This window comes from Falco biarmicus, chromosome 6 (assembly GCF_023638135.1).
Source record: "Falco biarmicus isolate bFalBia1 chromosome 6, bFalBia1.pri, whole genome shotgun sequence".
Taxonomy (NCBI): Eukaryota; Metazoa; Chordata; class Aves; order Falconiformes; family Falconidae; genus Falco; species Falco biarmicus.
This window is the reverse complement of record NC_079293.1, coordinates 86,528,416-86,549,585: the sequence shown is the minus strand read 5'-3', so window position 1 is coordinate 86,549,585 and position 21,170 is coordinate 86,528,416. Positions and strand designations below refer to the sequence as shown.

Genomic DNA, 21,170 nt, shown 5'->3' with positions numbered 1-21,170 from the left:
ATAAGCAACACAAATGGGATATTTATTATTATTGTTGTTGCTGTGCTTAAATACCTTAGTAAAGAATAGTTGAAGGAGAGGCCAGTGGTTACACGGTTATGTAACGGATGTAATCTACATATGCTAATTCAGATCTTAACTGGCCCTTCTATCACCCCAATGGGAACTGTGAAGACTCAAGTCTCCCACCTTTTATTCACTAGACTGCACCCATTCTAGATACCAGAGGGTGAGATCTCGTGATACTCTTATGTTTTTCATACAGCACTAAAGCCAGGAGTCAAGGGAGAACGAGAACCTTAATTGTTATTTTTAATCAAGACATAACTTTGTAGTCCCTGGGTAGAATGGAAAAGAATGGAAAATATGACCTAAGTATGTCTAAAAGCCATAAACCACAAAGAGATAAACCACAAAATTTATTACTTGCTATTTAAAATCTCATGACTCATTACTTTTGTGGATGTGAATCATGATTTCTAGACGCTTGGAGCTGGAAATAGGGTACGTGACCCTGTAGGTCTGTTCCCTGCTTCCTCCATTCCCCAGCCTTGGACAGCCAGTGTCCTGCAGGTTCTCCCGAAGCAGCCTTTGCTTTTAAGGTTGAAAGAATGGATTCAAGCTCCATCCTGCTGGTTTGCTCCCTCTTCATCTACTCACGCAAACTGCAGATTTACTCCTTCAGAGACAGCAAAATAAAAGAATAAGTTCTTTTCCCCTCAAACCAAGAGGGGGGAAAAAATAGGGCTGCTGAGACTTTCTAGTGGTTACCCAGGAAATACACCAGCCACTTACTCATTCCTGCTAAACCTCCAAACCTGAGAAGAGTTTGAGTTATTCTTGGCTTGCCCAGCTCACAAATTTATTTCTTGGCAGCAATTAATAAGTAGCAATTAATGCTTCCTACAACATTGCTAATGAAAAGGTTATAAATTATGTAGTTTATAAAGAGATAAACAGCCATATTAATGGCCTTCAGCTATTTGTGCAGTACTGTAAATATTTTAGCTTGTTGTTTTACAAAAAAGAGATCACACTTTTTCCTTTTTTTTTTTTTTTTTTAAGAATGAGGTGAATTTTAGTTTGCACTGAATGTTTTCGTATTTTATTGCAAACACAAGCCCCTGCTCAATACCAGTTATACCAGAGGTACAAATATTTAGGCCAGGAGAGCAGATGGCCCTGCAGCTGCAGGTCATCAAGTTCTTGCATGTTTTATAGTAAACACTTTCAAGTCTATGAACTTTATGCTCTGGGTAGTTCTTGAATTTGAACCATCTTAACAGAAAAAAAAAAAAAAAAATCACATTGCTTGTTTCAGTGTAAAATGAACCTTGGATTCACCTGCATGCCACAAATGGGGTCTTCACAAAGGTAGACACCTGGGGACTGGCCATCTTGCAGGCTGCCTGTGGCCACTTCTGACAACAGGTCTCTCAGATTTTCTTCCTTCCCCCATACTTCCACCGCAGAAATTCGGACCGAGAAGCGGGCTCCCGTCTTCTCTTTGCGTTCGTTAATCAACTTGAAGAGCCAGGAGATGGCACAAGGGATTATGCCGAGGTTTTGCATGGAATCATCCTTCCCGATCATGGTGTATGACTTTCCTGTCAGGAATGGGGGGATGGAGAAGAGATAACAACATCACTCCCAGGACCTTCACAGCCTTCTGCCAAGAGAGATTATCTTGCACAGCCTCATGAAAGCGACTTCTTCATTACAATAAGGACAGTCAGCAAGGGAGAAAGATAGGCAGGCAGACAAATAGGACATGGAACATGCAGATGAAATCTTGAGCTGTTTTCAAAAATCATTTCCTCGTGCATTCCCCTGACATCTCCCATCCCCCAGGCAGGGTGCTTCAGGTCCCAACCACACAACACTGTAGCCCCTGCCGTGGGTGGGTGGCGGGGGGAATTGAGCAGGGCAGGACTGCCATGGTCTCTAAAAATCCCTACTGTGCGTTTAGTGTTCTTTGAATAGCATTTTACTTCAAACAGTCTATTACGCTTCGGTTGGGATTGCTGGAAACCTGCTCCCAGGATCATACAGATATAACTTCATCCAGAAAAACCCCAACAGCTGCATGTGCTCTTTTAGTGCAGAAGTGTGTCCACAACAAGAAATGTTTCTCCTGGGTCAAAACTTGCCCCTGGTTTGCTATCATTTGACTTTGCAATTATAGCTCTGGCTTGTCTCTCCTCTAAAACGTTTGCTGATTATGAACAGACACACAGTACTATCTGATACCGCTTTAGGTGTCACGACGTATAACACTTTTAGACAACTTTTCTAAAGCTCCTAAATTTATAAGCCAAATGATAAAGGTATACACCGTTTCAGGCAAATACTTATGGATTCTTTACCTTGTTGACTTCCTCATGTTGAATCTCTGTGGAAAAAGATGAGTGAGGAAAGTATGTCTATGCACGTGCCTGTGGCGAGGTCCGGGTGTGCCTGTGGCTGGTGGCACAGGGCAGTGCAGGCACCGAAGCTCCTGCTCCAGCAGAGCCCCAGCTGGGCCACCTCTCTAAAGGGCACCGTGCACTTGTGAGACACTTACCTGGCGGCTTTCTTCTCCTTCTTATTTACCATCCCCTGTTTGGCAGGTCACAGGGGGTTCAATATCCAAGTGTCACTCCTGGCTGGCCCAGAGGGGCTTTGTGGTAAGTTGGACCAGTGGCCCTGCTCCCTTCATTGTACCCGAGCTGGTGGCATTACAGCACTCGGGACTCTCCAGTCTTTGTTGCCTATAATTTGGGATAATCATGGCCTGATTACAGCTTGATTTCTTTATCATCTGAAAAACTGATTTATTCTTTTAAATGATATATGTAATGCTTCTTTGAGATGGTAAAGAACAGGGATCATTGTACACACACAATACAATGCTCTTAATTACAGATACAGTATTTTCAAAATACTAGTAGATAAGCATGAACAAAACCCATGACTACTCTTGAAATCCACTTATTTCAAAAGAATGGTGTGTTAATGATGATGATTCTTCTTTTTATTGTCTTTCCACAAATACCTGAAATGCTGTTGATGCGTTTGCAAAGTGCGAGCTTTGACCCACTGGTAACATTCAGTAAATCATTAGAACAGGATTTGTTGGAGACAGAATAGGAAGAGGTTCATAATGAGGGAATTGTCTAATTAGGGAATAGAATATAAATCAAACATTGCAAGTGCCCAGTCACAGCACTTGAATTGTGCCATCACAAACGTCAAGTACTTGAGTGGTTGTTTCCAGCCTTTACACAGCCTGATAGAAGTGGTATTTTGGCAAAGAGTCTCCAACACCAAGCACATTTGTAAAACTGCAGATCACTGTCAGATCATTCATTAGCAATTCACTGTTGGATCATTCATTAACAATTGAAGACAGTGCTAAAAATTGCTATAGTACTCAGGGGACAGAATGAAGCAACAACTCAAAGATAACTTCTGTTTCAAAGAGCATGCTGCCCAACATTTAGACAATATGCAAAGTGAATAGATGTGTAAGCAGAAGGTGAAGGTGTAGTACAAGGTCATGCACAGTGTACCACTTTCAAATACAATTACTATGCACAGACAAATGAAAATTTGTTTTCCCTAATCTAATGAACTAGCAGTCTTGGGTTAAAAATATTCACTTTGCTGCTTGAGTAAGGAAATTTAACAATACCAACCAAGCTTGGCATGGCCAAAGCAGAACACACAGCCATCTGCCCCATTGACCACAGACTGGATCACCTCAGCCACAGTCCCAGCACATACTTCAGCCTGTAACAGGTATTAAAAAACAAAGAAAAAACAAAACAAAACAAAACAACAAAAAACAAACAAACAAACAAAAACAGAAAAAAAAGAAGGAAAAAAAAGAAAGAAAATAAACCCATTAACAATAATAAGGAAAATCAACAGAGTATTTTTACTAGAAAATGGTTGTAAGATCATCAGTGTCCCAGCTAGCATGTTGAAATATCAAATAGTTTAATCTTGCTTGTCTCATTCATGTGCCCTATGCTGTTGCTGGGAATGGCGTTACTTGTGTAAGCACACAAAGCAGGACTTTTGTTCTGTGTCAAGTAAGTTTCATTTGCTGAAGCATCAACATCCTTTGTGGAGTTAAGCAAAATACACACACTGTAAGGGGATGCAGATGGTTTGTTAGAATTGCCTATTTAGGGGACTTAAAAAAAAAAGAGAAAAAACAACCAATACTAAGAATTTTTACAGGCTCTATTATTTCCCCAATTATTCCCCAAATATTGAACTCCCCTGAGTTCAATTCTACTAGCAGGTGGGTAAGGAATGTAAGGGGAACACACAGCCACTTTGGAATTAGCTAGGTGACATTTCTTAATTTCTCTATGTTATTATGAGCTGTCTGAGGTTTTTGCAGCAGTAGGCTCTATCCTGAAGGCTGTAGCAGTAGTTTAAGAAGTACAACACACAGATTTAACCTGGGCATTCTTAGATTTAAAGTTCCAGCAGGCTGAATGGTCTGCAGTGCGTCTGCCCATCAACAATGGGTGAAACGAAATTAGAATTAGCAGTTCAGGTGAATGTAAAGCGCTTCGCATTTGGTACTAAATCATGTAAATTCACCTCGTTCATAGGCGTTTCTTGACTGTCTCTATAATTGTAAATAAAATGGGCCAAGAAAGGGACTGTTCACAGGCATCCTGGCATTAGAATGGGAGGTGCTTGCTGCAGGGACCAGAATTAGGTCAGGGACTGCTCTAATGGTACAATCATATGAGGGTGCTTTAGCTGGCCCTGTGTCCTACCTCTGTCTAGTTAAGTGTGCAGAAACAGTCTTACAGCACAGTTTTCTAATTATACTTTGCAATGTTACTTTACTCTTCTTCTGTCCTCCTCGTGACGTTTGGGTAACATAGTTTATCAAACCAAAGAAATCTAATAAAATAAGAAATCTGAATATTTACACATGATTAACGGTTCGTGGGTTAAAATCCCCATGCTCCTACTGTAAACTGTACAATAGAATACTGAATAAATAATCCTTGAGTTTTTAATGAATAGAGGACTGCATTGGATAACTGCAGTTCTGATCAGATTACTGTATACACCAGATAATAAGATCTTACAATATACAATAACTTGTTGATATTGAGGATTTGCCCACTAGGTACCATTTAGCACATACCCTGCACATATAATTTTAAGTGCAGTTATTTAAAGAATAAAGAAAACACACCATTACCAAAATATGATTTAATAAGCCGGTATCGTTATTGATGACATCGGTGGGCCAAATTGAGCCCTGCTCTAACTGCACTGGAAGTACCATCGTTGCAGCACAAACTAATTTGGCTCTGGTGCCTGCTGTTGTCTAGATAACTGTTCTGATCACACATCGCCTACCTGTGATGCATCCTGGGGGAAAACCGCATCGAAAGCAAACATCTTGGGTGGAACCTGGTTGCCCCTTTTCTGGAAAGCATTCTGACCTCCACAAGCCAATGGGTCGTACAGTGTGATTTGCTTCTTACGGGGGTCAACTTTTAAGAAAGAGCTGGACTCAGATGTGTCTCTGGCAAGCGTGGAAGAGATGCGCACCATGACTTTGACCTGTCAGCAAACACACAAAAAGATGATCACATTTGATTAGTCTGTTGGATGCTCTGGACTGGTATGTTGAATGAATTTTCCAGTTACACTCGACCATATCACGCTTGCTGTAGCATCTCAGTGGAAGTCAGTGAAGACACAGGAATTATTATAGGCAGAATTTGGCCTAAAATACACAGTGAACAAAGCCAGAACTCATCTCCGTCTATTTCAACAAGCAACTTGTGTATTGAGACTTACAAGGCACTTCCATGGTGTTTAAGCATCGATGTTATGCATGTACAATGATGAAGCGTTACACCACCTTGTCTTACTCTCAATATAAATTGAATATTAACTGTACCCCAGTGGCCCAATTAAGAAAACTGAAAGGTAATCTAGACTGCTAAGCTATCAGAACTGTTGTGGTTTCTACGAAGCAATCTGATCGATAAAAACACATAAAAGCCAGATCCATAATTTACACCTTTCCAATTCTAATCCAAACGTGAAAAGATGAAGTGTTCAGTTCTAAGTGTCATCATCAACGAGTCGTGAAAAGAGCCCTGTTTTAACAATCAGGTTTTGAAATTATCATCGAGGGAGTGGAATGTAATAAGCGATGAAAGATTTGTTAAAACATGTTAGCTCACAACTCATTAAACGGCTACATAATAAAGCGTTATTCCTAAGACAAAAATACATCTTCATGGGTTTAATGAGGTTATGCTGCATCCTTAGCCCAGTTGGTAAGCAATTTAGAGTAAGTAAAAGTGACTACGATCAGTCTGGCTTTGGTTCTCCCCGTGAATCCACCAAACAGACGAGTTCCTGAACTTCACAGGGCAAACGTCCCCTCTCCAACAGCTCCAGCCATGCGGCGCAGGCTGCGGCCTACAGCAGACTGACTTCCAGCCAGGCAGAACTTCTACATCGGTGCTCCTTAATTGTACAGCACTTGTACCAAACCCACTTTGGGTTGGCACGCCAGGGACCACGAAGTGTCACCCCAGCAGAGGGGGAGAGCACGCCTGCTGCTGGCGTGGCAGGGGCACCCTGCAAGGAGGTCAGAACCCTGTAAGTCAAAGGTGGCTGCAGTCCCAGTTGGCCTCATGGAGACTGGAGCTCTTTGCATGCAGATCTCATTTCATGCTGGCCTAAGATCATCCCACATGGAAATAAGTCAGCTGCTTTGAGAGGTAAAATCTGGGAAATTTCATTTGGAACACAACTCCTTTGAAGAAAACGGAATGAGGCCAGAGATTAATGGGAATTATTCGGTATTTTTTGTGATATCTGTGAGTCCAGCTGGTGATTTGACTCTTTGCATTTTAACCTGAGAAAACAAGTTGTGGTTAGATGGTGAAAAGGCCATGAATCTGTGAACATGATTTCAGTGTTATGCAATATAGTTGAGGGGAAAAAGGAAAAATACAGCTTGGGTGTGAACGGTTTCTCTTAACTGCTCAGTTAAGCTGTTTATGAAACCTAACCTCTAACTAAAAAAGCCACTTCTAATATTTTGCCAAAGCATTCTACTAAACCCAAAGCAGAGCTGATTTCTACTAAGGACAAAGGCAGTCAACACCCTTGGTCAGTCCACATGAACTGGGCAAGGTTGGAATGTTGGAATGTTTATTCCAGCTCTAGGTCTCCTGGTAGCTCAGAAGGGAGGCACTAGCTGAATTAGCAAGGAAGGGAGGGAGTACAACACTGCAAGTCCCAGAAGAGCAAGAAAACAAAGGGCAATAGCAGCCTTGATCTGTTTTCCACCTTGGATGCCTTTGGCTTTTTCTACCGTGCCCCACATTTTTAAACAGATGCCAATATCAAGAGCATTAGACTAATCTGTTGAAAACCAAAATAAAAAGTATTCTTCAACTATTTGAAATAAAATACTTGCTCTGCTTTAAAAAGGTCTTCCCCCAGAAGTTTTATGTGTATTTCTGGCTGCTATGAATTCATGTCTTCCAGATCCTTGATCCCCGTGTGCAAAGGAGAGTTAACTGAATAACCCTGGGGCTACGTTTCTTTGGGTTTTGGAGAATGGATAATGCATGAAATTTAACAACCCTTCATACAGGCAGCCTAAGAGTTCTTTCTTGCCTCAAACTGTATGGGCATTCAGTTTTAACTTCAGCTACACCAGTTTTGTTACATTTTAATATCACTGGCTTGGGTCCTGATTTAAACCTGTTCACACAAAATCAGATTAATTCCTGTTACTTCTTACTGAAGTAATACTGCAAATCCTCCTAACTCCCAACAGCTATAGTGATGGAAGGTTTATCTTTCCCTGAAGTAAAAGACCAATTTAACTGAAATCCTAAAAATTTACCAGCATCAGATAAACTGAATGAACTGCTATAAAAAAAGAGCTCAACTCAGAAGTCCCAGGAGTTGTCTATACATACATTTTGTGACCATTTGGCTCCTCCACTCTGGCAAATACAGAAATTTCTTAAGAAAAATACTGCTATTGCCATGACCCTGTGCATTTCCTGTGGACCTCTGTATTTCCTGTAGGATTTTTGTTTTGGGACTTAATGGTTCATAGAATCATAGAATCACTTAGGTTGGAAAAGACCCTTAAGACCGAGTCCAACCTTTAACCTAACACTGCCAAGTCCGCCACTAAACCATATCCCTAAGCACTGCATCTACGTAGAATCGCAGAAGCGTTTTGGTTGGAAATGACCATGTTTGTGTGTTAGGGCAGAGAAATATCATGTTGATAGCATGGGGGTATCCCGATAGCTGGACCACTTCTTACTCTGGAGCTAGCTTGTTTGCAGCTGACGTGACGTCTGTGCACCTTGGTAATTCCTCTCACCTCCATTTAGACCAGCCTGCAGGAGCTGTCTCCATCCGAGCCAGTTGTCTGACCCCTCTGTAGACAACAGAGAGAAACAGGCACTTCCAGCACTTATTCATGGCGTCTGTTTTATAGACCTGCCTTCCAGATAAGATGTGTTGCACACCGCAAACGCTTCTTGCTTTCCCAATACCACCACAGGCATCTGAAATGATTACCTGAGATGTAGGTGCCTACACTGCAAGCTGTCTAAAGTTATTCTTTTTGCTGTAGGCAGAATAAAAATGCTTGTCCTGGGAAGTACAGTCCCTGGCCCGAATTCAGCAGCACGCACAAATCTGTGTGAAAGTCTTCAGCAAAAATTATGGGCTAGCAAAAATAAAGATGAATGCATGAGTGTGATGGAAATTGAACACAAGTAGTAACACTAAATTATTTGAGCTCATCTGGTAATTTGTAGAGCCTAGAGTATTCTTCCAGGCAAGTTTCACACCAGTGTAACTCTTCCAGATTACTCCTGATTTATGTATGTTAATTGAGAAGACAGTTATATCCTGGCTGTGCGAAAAACACATCCACTACATGCCACAGAGCTGTGACTATAGCAAAAACCCAACAAACAGGCAAGATACAGGCAAACTTCAGTCTGGAGAAACATGTATAGGGATTCAGACTGCATAGTGACTGTGGCACAATGAGCTAGGCGGACCAAAACAGATTTTAAAACACCTGAGCTAGATATATCACCCAAGGAGACTGGCACGCTTGTGGTCTGGAAATGGGGCTGAGCCTGGGGAGCTGGGACCCCTCCCAGCGGCTGTGCCTCGGGTGCTGTAGGATTGTGAGCCAGTGATGCAGTCCGTTTCACCCTCCCCACCTGCACAACGGGCTAAATCGAGCTTCCTCCACCAGCAGGCACACCATCATTACTGGCCCTCAAGGACGGGCAGTCGCCATTAGGTAGGCACTCCGTTATTAACCATTACTATGCATGTAACCTAAACCCAAGGATCCGCGCAAAGCATCTCCTAGTGGGGGTTATGACAAGAGTAAATCAACCAAGCTACAGCAGTAGAAACGATGGGGGACCATGTCCTCCTGCCCTGCCGTTTCACACTCCTGTGGGTGATGTATAGCGGGGGGGAGCGGAGGGGCTCAGAGCCCGTGCTGGCCCCCTCAGTCCATGCCGCGGGAGAAGCAGCGCCAGGACAGGCACACAGGACTCTGCCAGCTACGGGGTAGCTCAGGAACTTAGTGGACTTAAAAGACTTCAGTTCAATTTAAGAAACAGACGGGCTGAAGTTCACCGTGATGCTCTGTGGAAGGCAGAAATACAGTGCGGTTAATTTGAAACCAACTGAACAGTGACGTTTAAGAACTCTAATACTTTATGCTTGCAATTTATATTTAAATAAATTGTGAATTGAACATCTCCTTAAAAAGAAGAAAGCAGGTTTTCTGCTTCAGTTCCTATGTGTCATTACTCCTTTAGTCCAATGCTACAGTTTCCCACTAATCTCTTGTAATTGAAGCATTTAAGAGAGACCGCTTGCGATTAATGGGACCACTCAGGCTGCCAGAAATTCTTACTCGAACCCCAGCGACCGGGTCTTGGCAGCACCCAGCCTCGGACGCACCTCTGACCATTCCTACAGGAAAACATGGAAGCAGTTTCTTGAGATACGCACTATCGGAAAAACAAACAAAACAAACAGCCTGGGCCTAATTTTGATCGAATTTTACACTCATGCCAATCTGGCTGAACCCATGAAGAATTACCTTAGGTTAAGAATGGAGAGAGAGGATAAAAGAAAAGGTCACTTGCTCTGCATCACTATTGTGCCTTTTCGACGATAAAACTTCACCTCTTCATTCTGCTCAGGCTCAGGTATTTTTTAATGTGTTTTCTCCTCTGAGTCCACAGGATTTCATTTGACAACTACGCAGTCCAACAGGACCCTCATTTACTCTGGATTTCAGTCCCCCCCTGCAAAGATTTGTCCTGTTCTACCGTCACTGAATCCCACAATATTACTCCTGATGTGCAATGCCACAAATGAAAGCAGAATCAGAGCTCTGCTGTTCAGGTTTTAACAACAAAGTTTCTTTGCATTTTTGTATATGAATTTTATATGCATATTATGTATATAATCTACATACATATACAATAATATACACAACTATATATATGCATTTATTTTATATGTGTGTGTATTTAAATTGTATACATTATTTGTAAAAAGCATACACGTTTTCTGAATATATATAAAAATAATGTATACACTTTTCATAAATTTATCTCTACATGGTAATCATTGGCACTGAAGAGTTCCTTCATGGGTACCATTCAGTGGCATCAAGGGCAGATACAGGGGAATTGCTGTACTATCACTATACTTCTGTACCGTTAAAATAAGCACAGACCTTTTCGTCAGCTCTGTTGCAATTTCTGAACCACGTCCCTTTGGTTCTCCTTTGTTATTATTTAGTGCATCCCTATTACACATCAACTATTTCTTGAAGAGTCAATTTGCTAATTGCAGGATTTTCCCCAGCTGAACACAATTTGTGACCTACCACCACAGACCTTTTGTTATGTTCTTGCTCTGTGGAGCAGGACAAAGGTTCAGCACGCTCTGCAAAGTAGAACTGATGCCACAGCAAAAAAAAAAAAAAAAAAAAAAAAAAGACAACAGAGCCCAGTTCCGGTCACTGACACCCCCGTGTCTCCTTGGCCCACAGGGGTCTGTCTGGAGGACTGGCAGCAAAATGAGCACAGAAGATGGGAGAGGTAAGCTGTGTCAAATCTGTAGCACACACAAATAACTACAAACAGAAGCTTGAACAAGGCAACGCAAGCAACTGGGGACTGACACCGAGGATACTCTCACATCCTTCTACTTCTAAGATTTCGTTTGGGGTTCATTTATCTAATTACTGCAGGGACAGGGCTAGACAGCTGTTGCTTTGGGCACTGTGCGTGCCTTTCTGAGCTGCTTTTCTCATCCATCATACCAGCAGCTTGTTGGATGTGTGCTGGGTAGCGGTGGGAGGCAGGAGCTGTGGTGCAGTCACGGGCAAGCTGGGCCAGCCAGGGCTATTGAGCTGTATTAGCACTCCATCAATGTAATGGCAACCACTGGCTGCAGGAACAGCCTTATTGGAGGTTAATGAAGAGTGGGGGTTGTAATTTCTCACTGTTACAGTTGTAAATAATAGTGGCAGGCACACATTTTTTGCTGGAGCCAGCCACAAGGTACTACAGCACAAGAAAATCTATGACATGGCAAATGCTCATGCACATACATGCTTTTGCATGAGGGATGCATAGCTGGAAGCCTTTCTATAATGCCCAGAGAATATGGAAACAGTCTGTTAAGCATTTTAAAGGAACTTTCTGACAGATCATGGGACAATTAACTGATTGTTCTAACACGAAATCTAGGAGGTCAAGACAGACGGACTGGGGCAATGAGACAAATACAGAATTGCATGAGCAGGCATTGCTTTAATGGAAGTCTAGTCACATTTGGGGAAAAAAGTGCAAACTCAGGTAAATTATATCAGTGTAAATTGGTTGGGAAGCACGTGTGAACAGGCCTCACTGTCCTCCCTTGTTCTTTTCACAAATCGCTTCGCTTCAGCACAAATTAGAAAAAACTCAGGCTTGATCGCTCTTTGTGGGAATGCTGTTACTGCTACTGCTGCTTTGGAAAGGCAGTGGAAATAATTCAAAAAGCAATACCATGAGGGCTTGCAGGCCTCCTCTTTTTTGTCACTGTCCCCTCTGTTCCTTTCTTGTGCGATTGCTAAAACTTTGCCGGCTTGTCAGCCCTGACCCGCACAGCAGCTGAACTTGCCAGTGCTTGCCGTGATAACGGGAAACAGCGTCAGTGTCCTGCACCCAAATGCCAGTCACAGCATTCAGAAAGCTTGCCCTTGCCAGGATTGTTCCCTTTTACAATTGATGATGTGACTTTATTCATAAATCCAGTAAAATCTGGTATGAAATACACTCAGGTCACAGGGCACGGCTAAGTGACCTCTTGTCCTGTCCATGTCAGCAGTGGCTTTGAGTTTTGTCACTGTGGTTTGGTAAGGCTGAAGGGCAGCACTGAACATCGATGCTGTCGGAAACCAGCACATCCATCAGCCCGGCCATGCCGCTGCCACATTGCTACTTCAGCATTTGCTAGATTAACACAGAGCACTGCAATTTTCTTCTGCTCTTTAAAAAATATATTTTTAAAAGAAAAAAAAAAAAAAAGATACAAGGATCATCCTGTCATGGAAACAATCTTTCCCTACAGTTCACCACATGCAGCAGACTGTGTTCCTGGTTTTCCTTTTGCTTCCTGCTAATAATTTTGGGGAAATTGGCATTTCAGTCCTTCATAGCTGGGACAGGAGCGTGTCATTTTAAGCAGGAGGAATTTTCCCACCTTCTGCCACTCTCCACAGATGTGCCCAGAGATCCACAGAAGCATACCTGCATCTATGGTGAGGCCAAGAATAGTCTCACTCAGCTGTGTGTGGGGATGAAACTGCAGCACTTTTTTTTTTTTCAATACCTTTAAACATCACTGGTAGTGGCATTTTCATAAAACCTAAACAAACCAAAACATCCTTCCATAATCCCAGCATGAACAACACAGGATCAGCTGGTAAATTTGGTCTTCCCTGTGGTGGATCTGCAGATCTGCCAGCGTGCACCTACTGGCACGGTCAGCAGATGCCTTACCGAAACCTCGAACATGCTACTGCAAAAATTTGCTCTGCTTCTCTCACTTCAGTAAGAATTTATTTTTCTGTGCTGAGTAGCAAATACAGTTGGCTGCTACAAATTTCAAGATCTCATTTCCTTGATGTAAATCTCATTATCTTTCAAAATCATCAGATATTTTGCTTTGCTTCAGCAGCTATTTAGAGTAGAAGGTTTTCCCCTTCTGTTTTTTCTGCTTAATACAACATTTTCAAAAGGGTCTTTAGATAAAAAGTACCTATCTAGTAAATTAAACAAGGCAAAACCTGCTCCCCGGCACAAAATGCCCAGCATCGTTCCCTGTAATTCTCATCCCTTGCTATGGTGTGGCCATATCCAATGGTCTGCCAAGATGGTCCCTTGCCCATGAGAATTTAAACACCATGCCCGGAATTGTCTGGGAGAGCAGTCTAGTGGCCCAACACCATGCCAGGGACCTTGTTAACAATGCAGGAGTATGGATGACTGAGTACCAGTGCCCAGGAACATGACCTGCTCCTGTGTAATTTACTTTATAGTCTGTGCTGGTTTTAGCTGGGATCATTAATTTTCTTCATAGTAGCTTCTATGGTGCTGTGGTTTGGATTGGTGATGAGAACAGTGTTGATGACACAGGGATGTTTTCGTTACTGCTGAGCTGGGCTTACACAGCACCAAGCCCTTTGCTGCTTCTCACCCCACCCCACCAGCAAGCAGGCTGCGGGGGGCACAAGAAGTTGGGAGGGGACACAGCTGGGACAGCTGACGCCAACTGACCCAAGGGATAGCCCATACCATAGGACATCATGTTCAGCAATGAAAACTGGAGAAAGAAGGAGGAAGAGGAGAACATTCAGAATTACAGTGCTTGTCTTCCCAAGTAACCATTACACATGATGGCTTTCCTGGAGATGGCTGAACATCTGCTTGCTGATGGGAAGCGGTGAATGAATTTCTTATCTTTGCTTGTGCACACAGCTTTTGCTCTTTCTAGTAAACTGACTTTATCATGAAATGACCCACGAGTTTTCACTTTTACCCTTCCAAGACTGTCATGCATCCCACTGGCAGAGAGTGAGCAAGCGGCTGCGTGGTGCTGAGCTACCTACCAGGGTTAAACCACGACATGGTCCCAGCCACAGAACGTTGCACAGTTTAGCCATATTTTCCATTAAGTTAAATACAAGAAACTCAGATGGTGCAGTAGTGACCTCCCAAGCATGTGATGTGCCATGCTACTCTGTTCTCTTCCAACCTGGCTTGATATCTACAGATCCCACAGACAAACCGGCCAAATCCATCACACACATTTGTGGCACCAGCGAGGCAGAAAGACTGGAAAGAACTTGGCTTCACTCATTAAAGTTTCCTTTTGGAAACCTACCCTTCTAGCAAAACATGGCTATACTGCCTCGGCCGCCGCAAGGACAGGTGTTGGTACTGCTACTGCTTTCTATCAACAGTAGCAATATCTCAAGCATGTGCATTGATAATTATGCCTGCCATATTACTTCTTAGAGCCCTGGTCTCCCTTTTTATGAAGTTGTGAAAAAGGTGCATAGGATGCAACTTGGTAAGATTAAGCAGGCAGATCATCTCATCCCTGATTAGGGAAAGGGTGGCACCAAGGGCTTTGCATTATACGTTCTCAGGAGAACAGAAACTCCTGGATGAACCAGGCTCTCTGCTTTTTTGTCTAAAGGAAACAAGAATGTCTATGGAAAGAAGGCAGATAAAAGACAAAGTTTCCCTTACGCATGTCTTTGAGATGCCTTTTCAGTGCTAGGGAAACAAAGGATATACAGGTATTGCACAGAAGATGTATAATCACAATTGTAAGCTTTTCCATTATTTATAAAGATGATCTCCATGACTGCATACGAAAGAAGATTCCCCAGTCTACACATAACAGTATATGGCATAGCACCATAAATAATGAGCAGCAATGCAATCAGATAAGGAGGATTTACATTATTTAAGCCAAGCTAGAAGAAGTGACGAATTGCAGTTTAATGCAGATAAACATGGAAAAAGACGTGTAAAGCTTTGGAGTGGTGGTTGGTAATGACAGCTATTAAATAAAAGGGTTAATTCATGCTACCAACTAGGAAAACGATTTGGGAATTCACAGGGAGGAGAAAAATCTCAAAGAAAGCGAGGGGCTGCATAGCTAAGAAGAGTCTATATAAATGGAAGGAGGTGCAATTATCATATTAGGCAATATAAGTGTGATATCTAGTAAGTGTTTGGGTATTCAGAGGAGAAATCTAGTCTCCAGAAGGGAAGTATAACCAGCCTCCAGCGCCATACGTCACACGAAACAAATCAGCAGAAACTTCAGGGATTAGAGCTAGATGCTTTAGTGAGAAATGGAATACATCATAACGCCATTGAATTCATCAATAATTCCTTATCTACCTGCAAGTACATGAGATGAGAATTTGACCTTAGTTAGGAACAACCACCAACAAAATGAAACTTGAAAAAGGAGGAAATGATAAAACCGGGATCCAAGCAATGATATGATTTATATTGTTAGTGAACCTTTCACCTGAACATCTTACAGGGCTTTGCAAAGGCTTCCAACAGGATTAAGACATACATTTACAATTATGCTCATTTTTCAACTGCAGAAATAAAGCATAAGAATAAATGAAACATCTAAGATCCCAGGAAAGGAACTTGAACTCTAGTTCTTCCTTTGCTTATCCCATAACCGTAGGCTAGAATGTTTACAAGGGCATAAACATGACATTAAATTTAGTTTTTCTTTCATGTTGTATCCTATTTAATACTACCTGCATGCTTCTATCTTTGGCAGTGGTACAGGGAGGTACAATTACTACAGAGCCCAAGCAGCCAGTCACATAGAATTAATGAGATTCATTTGTAATGCTATATATTATCTCCAACTAAAAATGCAGGTTTTTTGAGCCTTAGCAGAAATCTGCGGAACAGATTTTTATTGTGGACTTGATTCTGCATGCCTCTGAAAAAAAAACCAACCAGGATTATTTATTGTGCCTGGGACAAGAGAATAGAAGACAAGACCATACAAGACGCATCTAAAAGTTCACATAATTCCAAAATATCCCATCTCCAACAGTGACCCAAGAGCCTGCCCCTGTGAGCCTCCCACTGTGGTGGGCTGCACTGGCATCCCACCAGTCCCCTCCAAGCTGTGCTTTGCCAATACCCCCATGGCTCATGTGCCACTTGCATCCTACCAAGACACAAACTGGGGGGAACTTCTGTTATCAGGAGAGCATCACAGGCTCTGATGAGCCAACTTGCATTCTGAATAAAATCTACAGCCCGTTGGAGACATAACTGGGCTTGAGCATGTTCATAGTGCCATTTGTGGGATGTCGTCACTCCTCTGAAGGGTGGGAAATGTCCCAGAAAGGTCTCTGCTGGGTACATAGAGCACACAAAGCTGACTCTCTCAGCTCTTCCAGAATATGTTGCTGAGGCTCTGGTTGTTTGTACTTCCTCAGATTTCCCTTAGTGTTTTTTTTTATTATTATTATTATTGGGGGGGGGGGGGGGGGGTTGTTGGGTTTTTTTATATTTATTTAATTCCTTCCCCAGTCCTAATATCCGACTGCTTTCTGCCCAGTAGTGAACAATGTGTTGGTATTTTCAGTAGCCTCTAGAAGGCACTACAACCTGACTTACTCCAGAAGGAAAGCAAATCCAAGGAAGTCATATATGTGAGCAAATCTGTTCCTAAAAGCTGGGGATCAGCAAAAGCAGCGTCTGATGGTACAAGGATGCTCTTACCGGCAAAAATCCAAAGACATATTGACTAACCCTACACCACTGGTGCAAATGGCCTCTGTGTTGCGTACTCTGCGGTATTGGTTCCTGGGCATGCATCTGACAGGTCCAGTGCAGCTCATCTCCGCTGCACCCTCTGTTCCCAGGGGAAGAAATCCAGGCAAGCAGGCAAGGAAGCATTGTATGCACTGCGTATGTGTACGGTATGCACTGATCCTGGTCTGTCTGATCACAGACTAGAGATATCAGGACTGTAATGTTTTCTTGGGGTTTTTGTACTGAAAATAACTAGCTAAATAACAGAAGAAAATGATACTAAATCAGAGGGGCAGACAGATGGAAAATGCAGAAATAAAACTAACCAGGAGCCCCCACATGAGAACTAAATGGAAACAGTACTTTGACAAATTAAACTTGCTTCATGTCACAGGGAATCACTAACTTTTACCCTCAGCTGTAGTATACAGCATAACATTACTACTGACCCTCTTCCTTGACGAATGCAATGAGAACCAGCCAACAAAATGCCCATCTGCCTAGTGACCCCTGCTACTAATGATTTCATCCACTGCTTGCTGCCTTGTTAAACACTGCAATGAATAACAGCAGTGTTTGTGAGTAGACCCAGTAGCAAACCACTTGCCCTAGAACAAATATCCACTGCTTGTTAGTGGTCTTTGTACATGCCTTCAGCTGTAATTCTGCAATCTTAATTTGGGAAAAATTCCCATCATCTCCAACCTCAGCTGCCATTTCCTGACTTTTGAGCACTTAACCATGCAACCTTAACATTCCTTTAACGTTGCTGTTTGTCAACAGAATAATTCATTATGTTATGTGTAGCTTAGAGGCTGTGTAATTCTTCTAGCAAGTAGCAGCCTTTAATGAATGGCACCTGATCAATAATGCAGAATTCAACATTTGAGAATAAATAAAAGGCCTTTTTCATGAGGGGTGTCTGTAGGAAATGTCAAAACCATTTATCAAGGGTCCAGGCTGATAGCCTGCAGCTGCTGTCTATAAGAACTATAAAAATGAACTTTGTTGAGTCCTGCAAATATGTTTTTTGTATTGACTATAATTAGCTCTTTCCATGACCAAAACACAAAATAGGGACTTATTGAGTATGAACCCAATGGTCATTACCAGAGCTTTTTAAAGTAAAACTTTGCTATAATAGTACTTTGTCCCTAAGCTGCTACTTATACAGGATTATTTTATCTTTGTTTCCAGGTGCACGTTTAAAACAATCCTCACTGTAACTCTAGACAAGCTGAGCTGCTTAACGCAAACGCAAAAATGCATTTGTATTTGGGTTTCAGAACCTCAGATTAACAAGGCAGTTGGACAAACATCACAAACCGAGACAATGGTAAGCACTTTACCTCTTCTGGGTATCTAGGTGAAGCTCGTATCAAAGGAGCAAGCAGTTGTGACTGATTTGGAAAGCTTTTACATTCCTTAATGAATGATCTAACAGAGAAGCATAGGGCAACTCCAGCTCCTTTGCTGGTAATTCACATCTGGCAGTAAATAGAGTACAAATAATTAAAGGCTATAATCACTATTGACAAATATGAACAAAATTATGAAAACAGAAGTTCCGTGCAGTTTGCTTTAGTCCCTCACAGCTTAAAAACCCTCATTGTAAGTGCCAAAGTGATCCCTCCTTGTCAAATATGAAGTCCAGTGTGATCAGTTTTCTAGGCATGCTATTTAAGTAGCTAAGAATAATCTCATTCCAGACTCTACAAATCCAAGCAAGGCTCCTTCCATTGCATCTGACCCCAGGATGGGGACTGCCTCAGCCACATAAGGTTACTTTCTAAAGGTCAGGCACTTGATCACTTAGGAGCTGCTTAAGGAGGCTTCACCCTTAGCTAGCCTGAACTACACCAACATTATGATTTCTCTTTCCACATGCAGGCAAGCAGAGTGATCGGCTGGGGGACAAGAACAAGCGGAGGACCTTGCTGAGGCTGGGCAGCTGACAATTCTACAGCTCCAGCCTTTTTATCTCTCAGAGGTGAGCAACAGAGCTGGCTGCTTCATCTCCTCTAAAATCTTATGATTTCCACCTTGGTCATCTCCTCTAAAATCTTATGATTTCCACTTTGGTGGTCACTTTTGGGTGAGGTGTTGTGGTTTTTTTAAGAATCATCTTCCCACAGTAGATTAGAGCACAAGCAGAACAAATAAGCAAGATAAAATATATCAGAATGACAAAAGGGAGAAGGTACCACAAAAATTACACTTAGAGTGATTTTTAATGTGCAGCACAGAATGAAGCCTGATGAAATATTCAAACTTCAAATCTAAACATAAGCCTACACCAGCACTGCGTGGTAGGGAAGGAGACAGCTCCACTGCCTGTCTGTCTGCTGAAGGGTGGCTTGACACCACAAAACCTGGAAAAGGTATGTCTTGAAGTGGGACTGCTTGAGTACAGGCTGATCATATACATCAATACAACATGTGAGAAGCATGGAAAGTGAGTGTGGCCAGGGTTAGGCCATAATCCAAAGGAAAGTCATGCCAACCACAACAATATTTAGATTTTCACTGGTGGAGTCAAAGCCCTAACTTGCATCAACTTGGTTTTTCCTCCCTCACTTCTTTCAGTACATAAAATCCTTCCAAATAGTTCCTGGAATTGACAGTACCACATTTAGACAGAACGGACCACAAATCTGTCCAGCTGGGAAGCCTCAGGTACGGTCATAGGCATAACGACAACTATTACGGTGAAAAATTAACAATGTGGGATTTTTATTGCATTTCTAAAGCTGTCTTTATCACTTGTCATCCAGTACTACAGCTGTACAACAGCCCTTCATTTTTTTATCCTCACAGCAGCGCTCAGCTCTGGGCACTGCCAACCATGCAGCTCGGTGCTCACCTCTTCAATAGCCAGGTACCTTTCATTCTTACATAGTATTTTCACTATACAAAGAAAAAAATTGGGACATAGATCTTACTTTGGACAGTGTGCATCTCAAATTTGGGTGTATTTACACCTGGCTTTTGATTCAGATTATTCAGTAACATAAAGCCTAATAAATGGTAATGTGTCACGGTTCACACAACTTTGCCTACACCACTGCTCTTACTGTATATCTGTTAAAGGCTGCACATCTTACCTGCTGCACGCAAATGTACATTAGCTAATATTCCATACAAGTGTTGGTAAGGTGAATATTTCATATGAACTTGCCAAAGTAAAGGAAATTAATTCTGTCATTCATTTCTACCAATTTGCGTAGATGTTGCAAGAAACTTGGTCCCTGTCAAGATCAGGTCATACCCCATCCTCTGTTCAATAACAAGATAGAACAGGGTACATTTTCAACGGAGTGACTATCTCTGGATGTCCTCAGATAGCGTGGGATTCAGTAAACCTCTTAATATTATTTTAATTAAGCTGTTACAGTCCATCATGTCAAAACATAAAAATACAGATTATATAAAACTGCAGTAGGGGACCTTACAAAGCCCTGATTAATGGCCTGATAGGTTGTAAAACGAATCCAAACTGTAAATTTATACTGAGGGCTTTTCTAAAATGTGAATTATGGACTTGACAGATCATAATAACTCTTTCCAAACTATTTTGGTCTATGGTTCAAATCTTTTCTGTATCGTTCACTGACATGCACGGTAAGTCTAATTTACTATGTCTCTTACTGCATGAACACCCACGGACTGCAACATCCTCTGAAATGTACTCTGAAATATTGCAAGTGACCAGATGGACAAAGGCCCAAGGAAGAAAATCTATAATGACTTCCAGACAGAGTAACACAGAATCCCTCCCACCAGCTCACCTGGCAGAAAAGTTTCTACCATTAACGAACACCAATGCCTGAATATGCTACATGGAATCTGCTTTATGCATCAGCTACCTTGGCCCTTCAGCGATTTCCATCAGGAAAAGTGGGTTTATTTGCTGTTTCTGGGTGCCATTATATCTATGGCCCTAACACAGGAGAGAAATTTCTAATACATAGCAGATTACACCTAGACTGCTATGTTAACATGAGCCTCAAAAACCCACTTGAACCCAAAATGTCTTATCTGGATATATTTTAATCACCTTTAATTACCTCTGAAGGCTGGAGCAAACCTCAGCTCATCAAATAGGAAATCTCAGACACTGCAGGCAAAGAAGGCATTCCAGATCCTATGGAGCTCAGCCCTTATAGACCGTACAGATTCAACTGGGTCAAGCTGCTCAGTTCTGGTAACCGACACTGTTGCAAATACATACAA

The 21,170-nt window shown here is 42.1% G+C and overlaps 1 protein-coding gene across 1 annotated transcript in view; it reads right to left on the bottom strand.

Annotated features, from left to right (window-relative positions):
- Positions 1-21,170, bottom strand: part of KIF26B (kinesin family member 26B) — a 303,527-nt gene that overhangs the window by 60,827 nt on the left and 221,530 nt on the right. The window contains exons 5-7 of the mRNA XM_056344683.1: positions 5,380-5,586; positions 3,678-3,771; positions 1,345-1,607 (exon numbers count right to left, since the gene is read on the bottom strand). Of these exons, the coding sequence (XP_056200658.1) occupies positions 1,345-1,607; positions 3,678-3,771; positions 5,380-5,586 (564 nt within the window). The remainder of the gene's footprint in view (positions 1-1,344; positions 1,608-3,677; positions 3,772-5,379; positions 5,587-21,170) is intronic.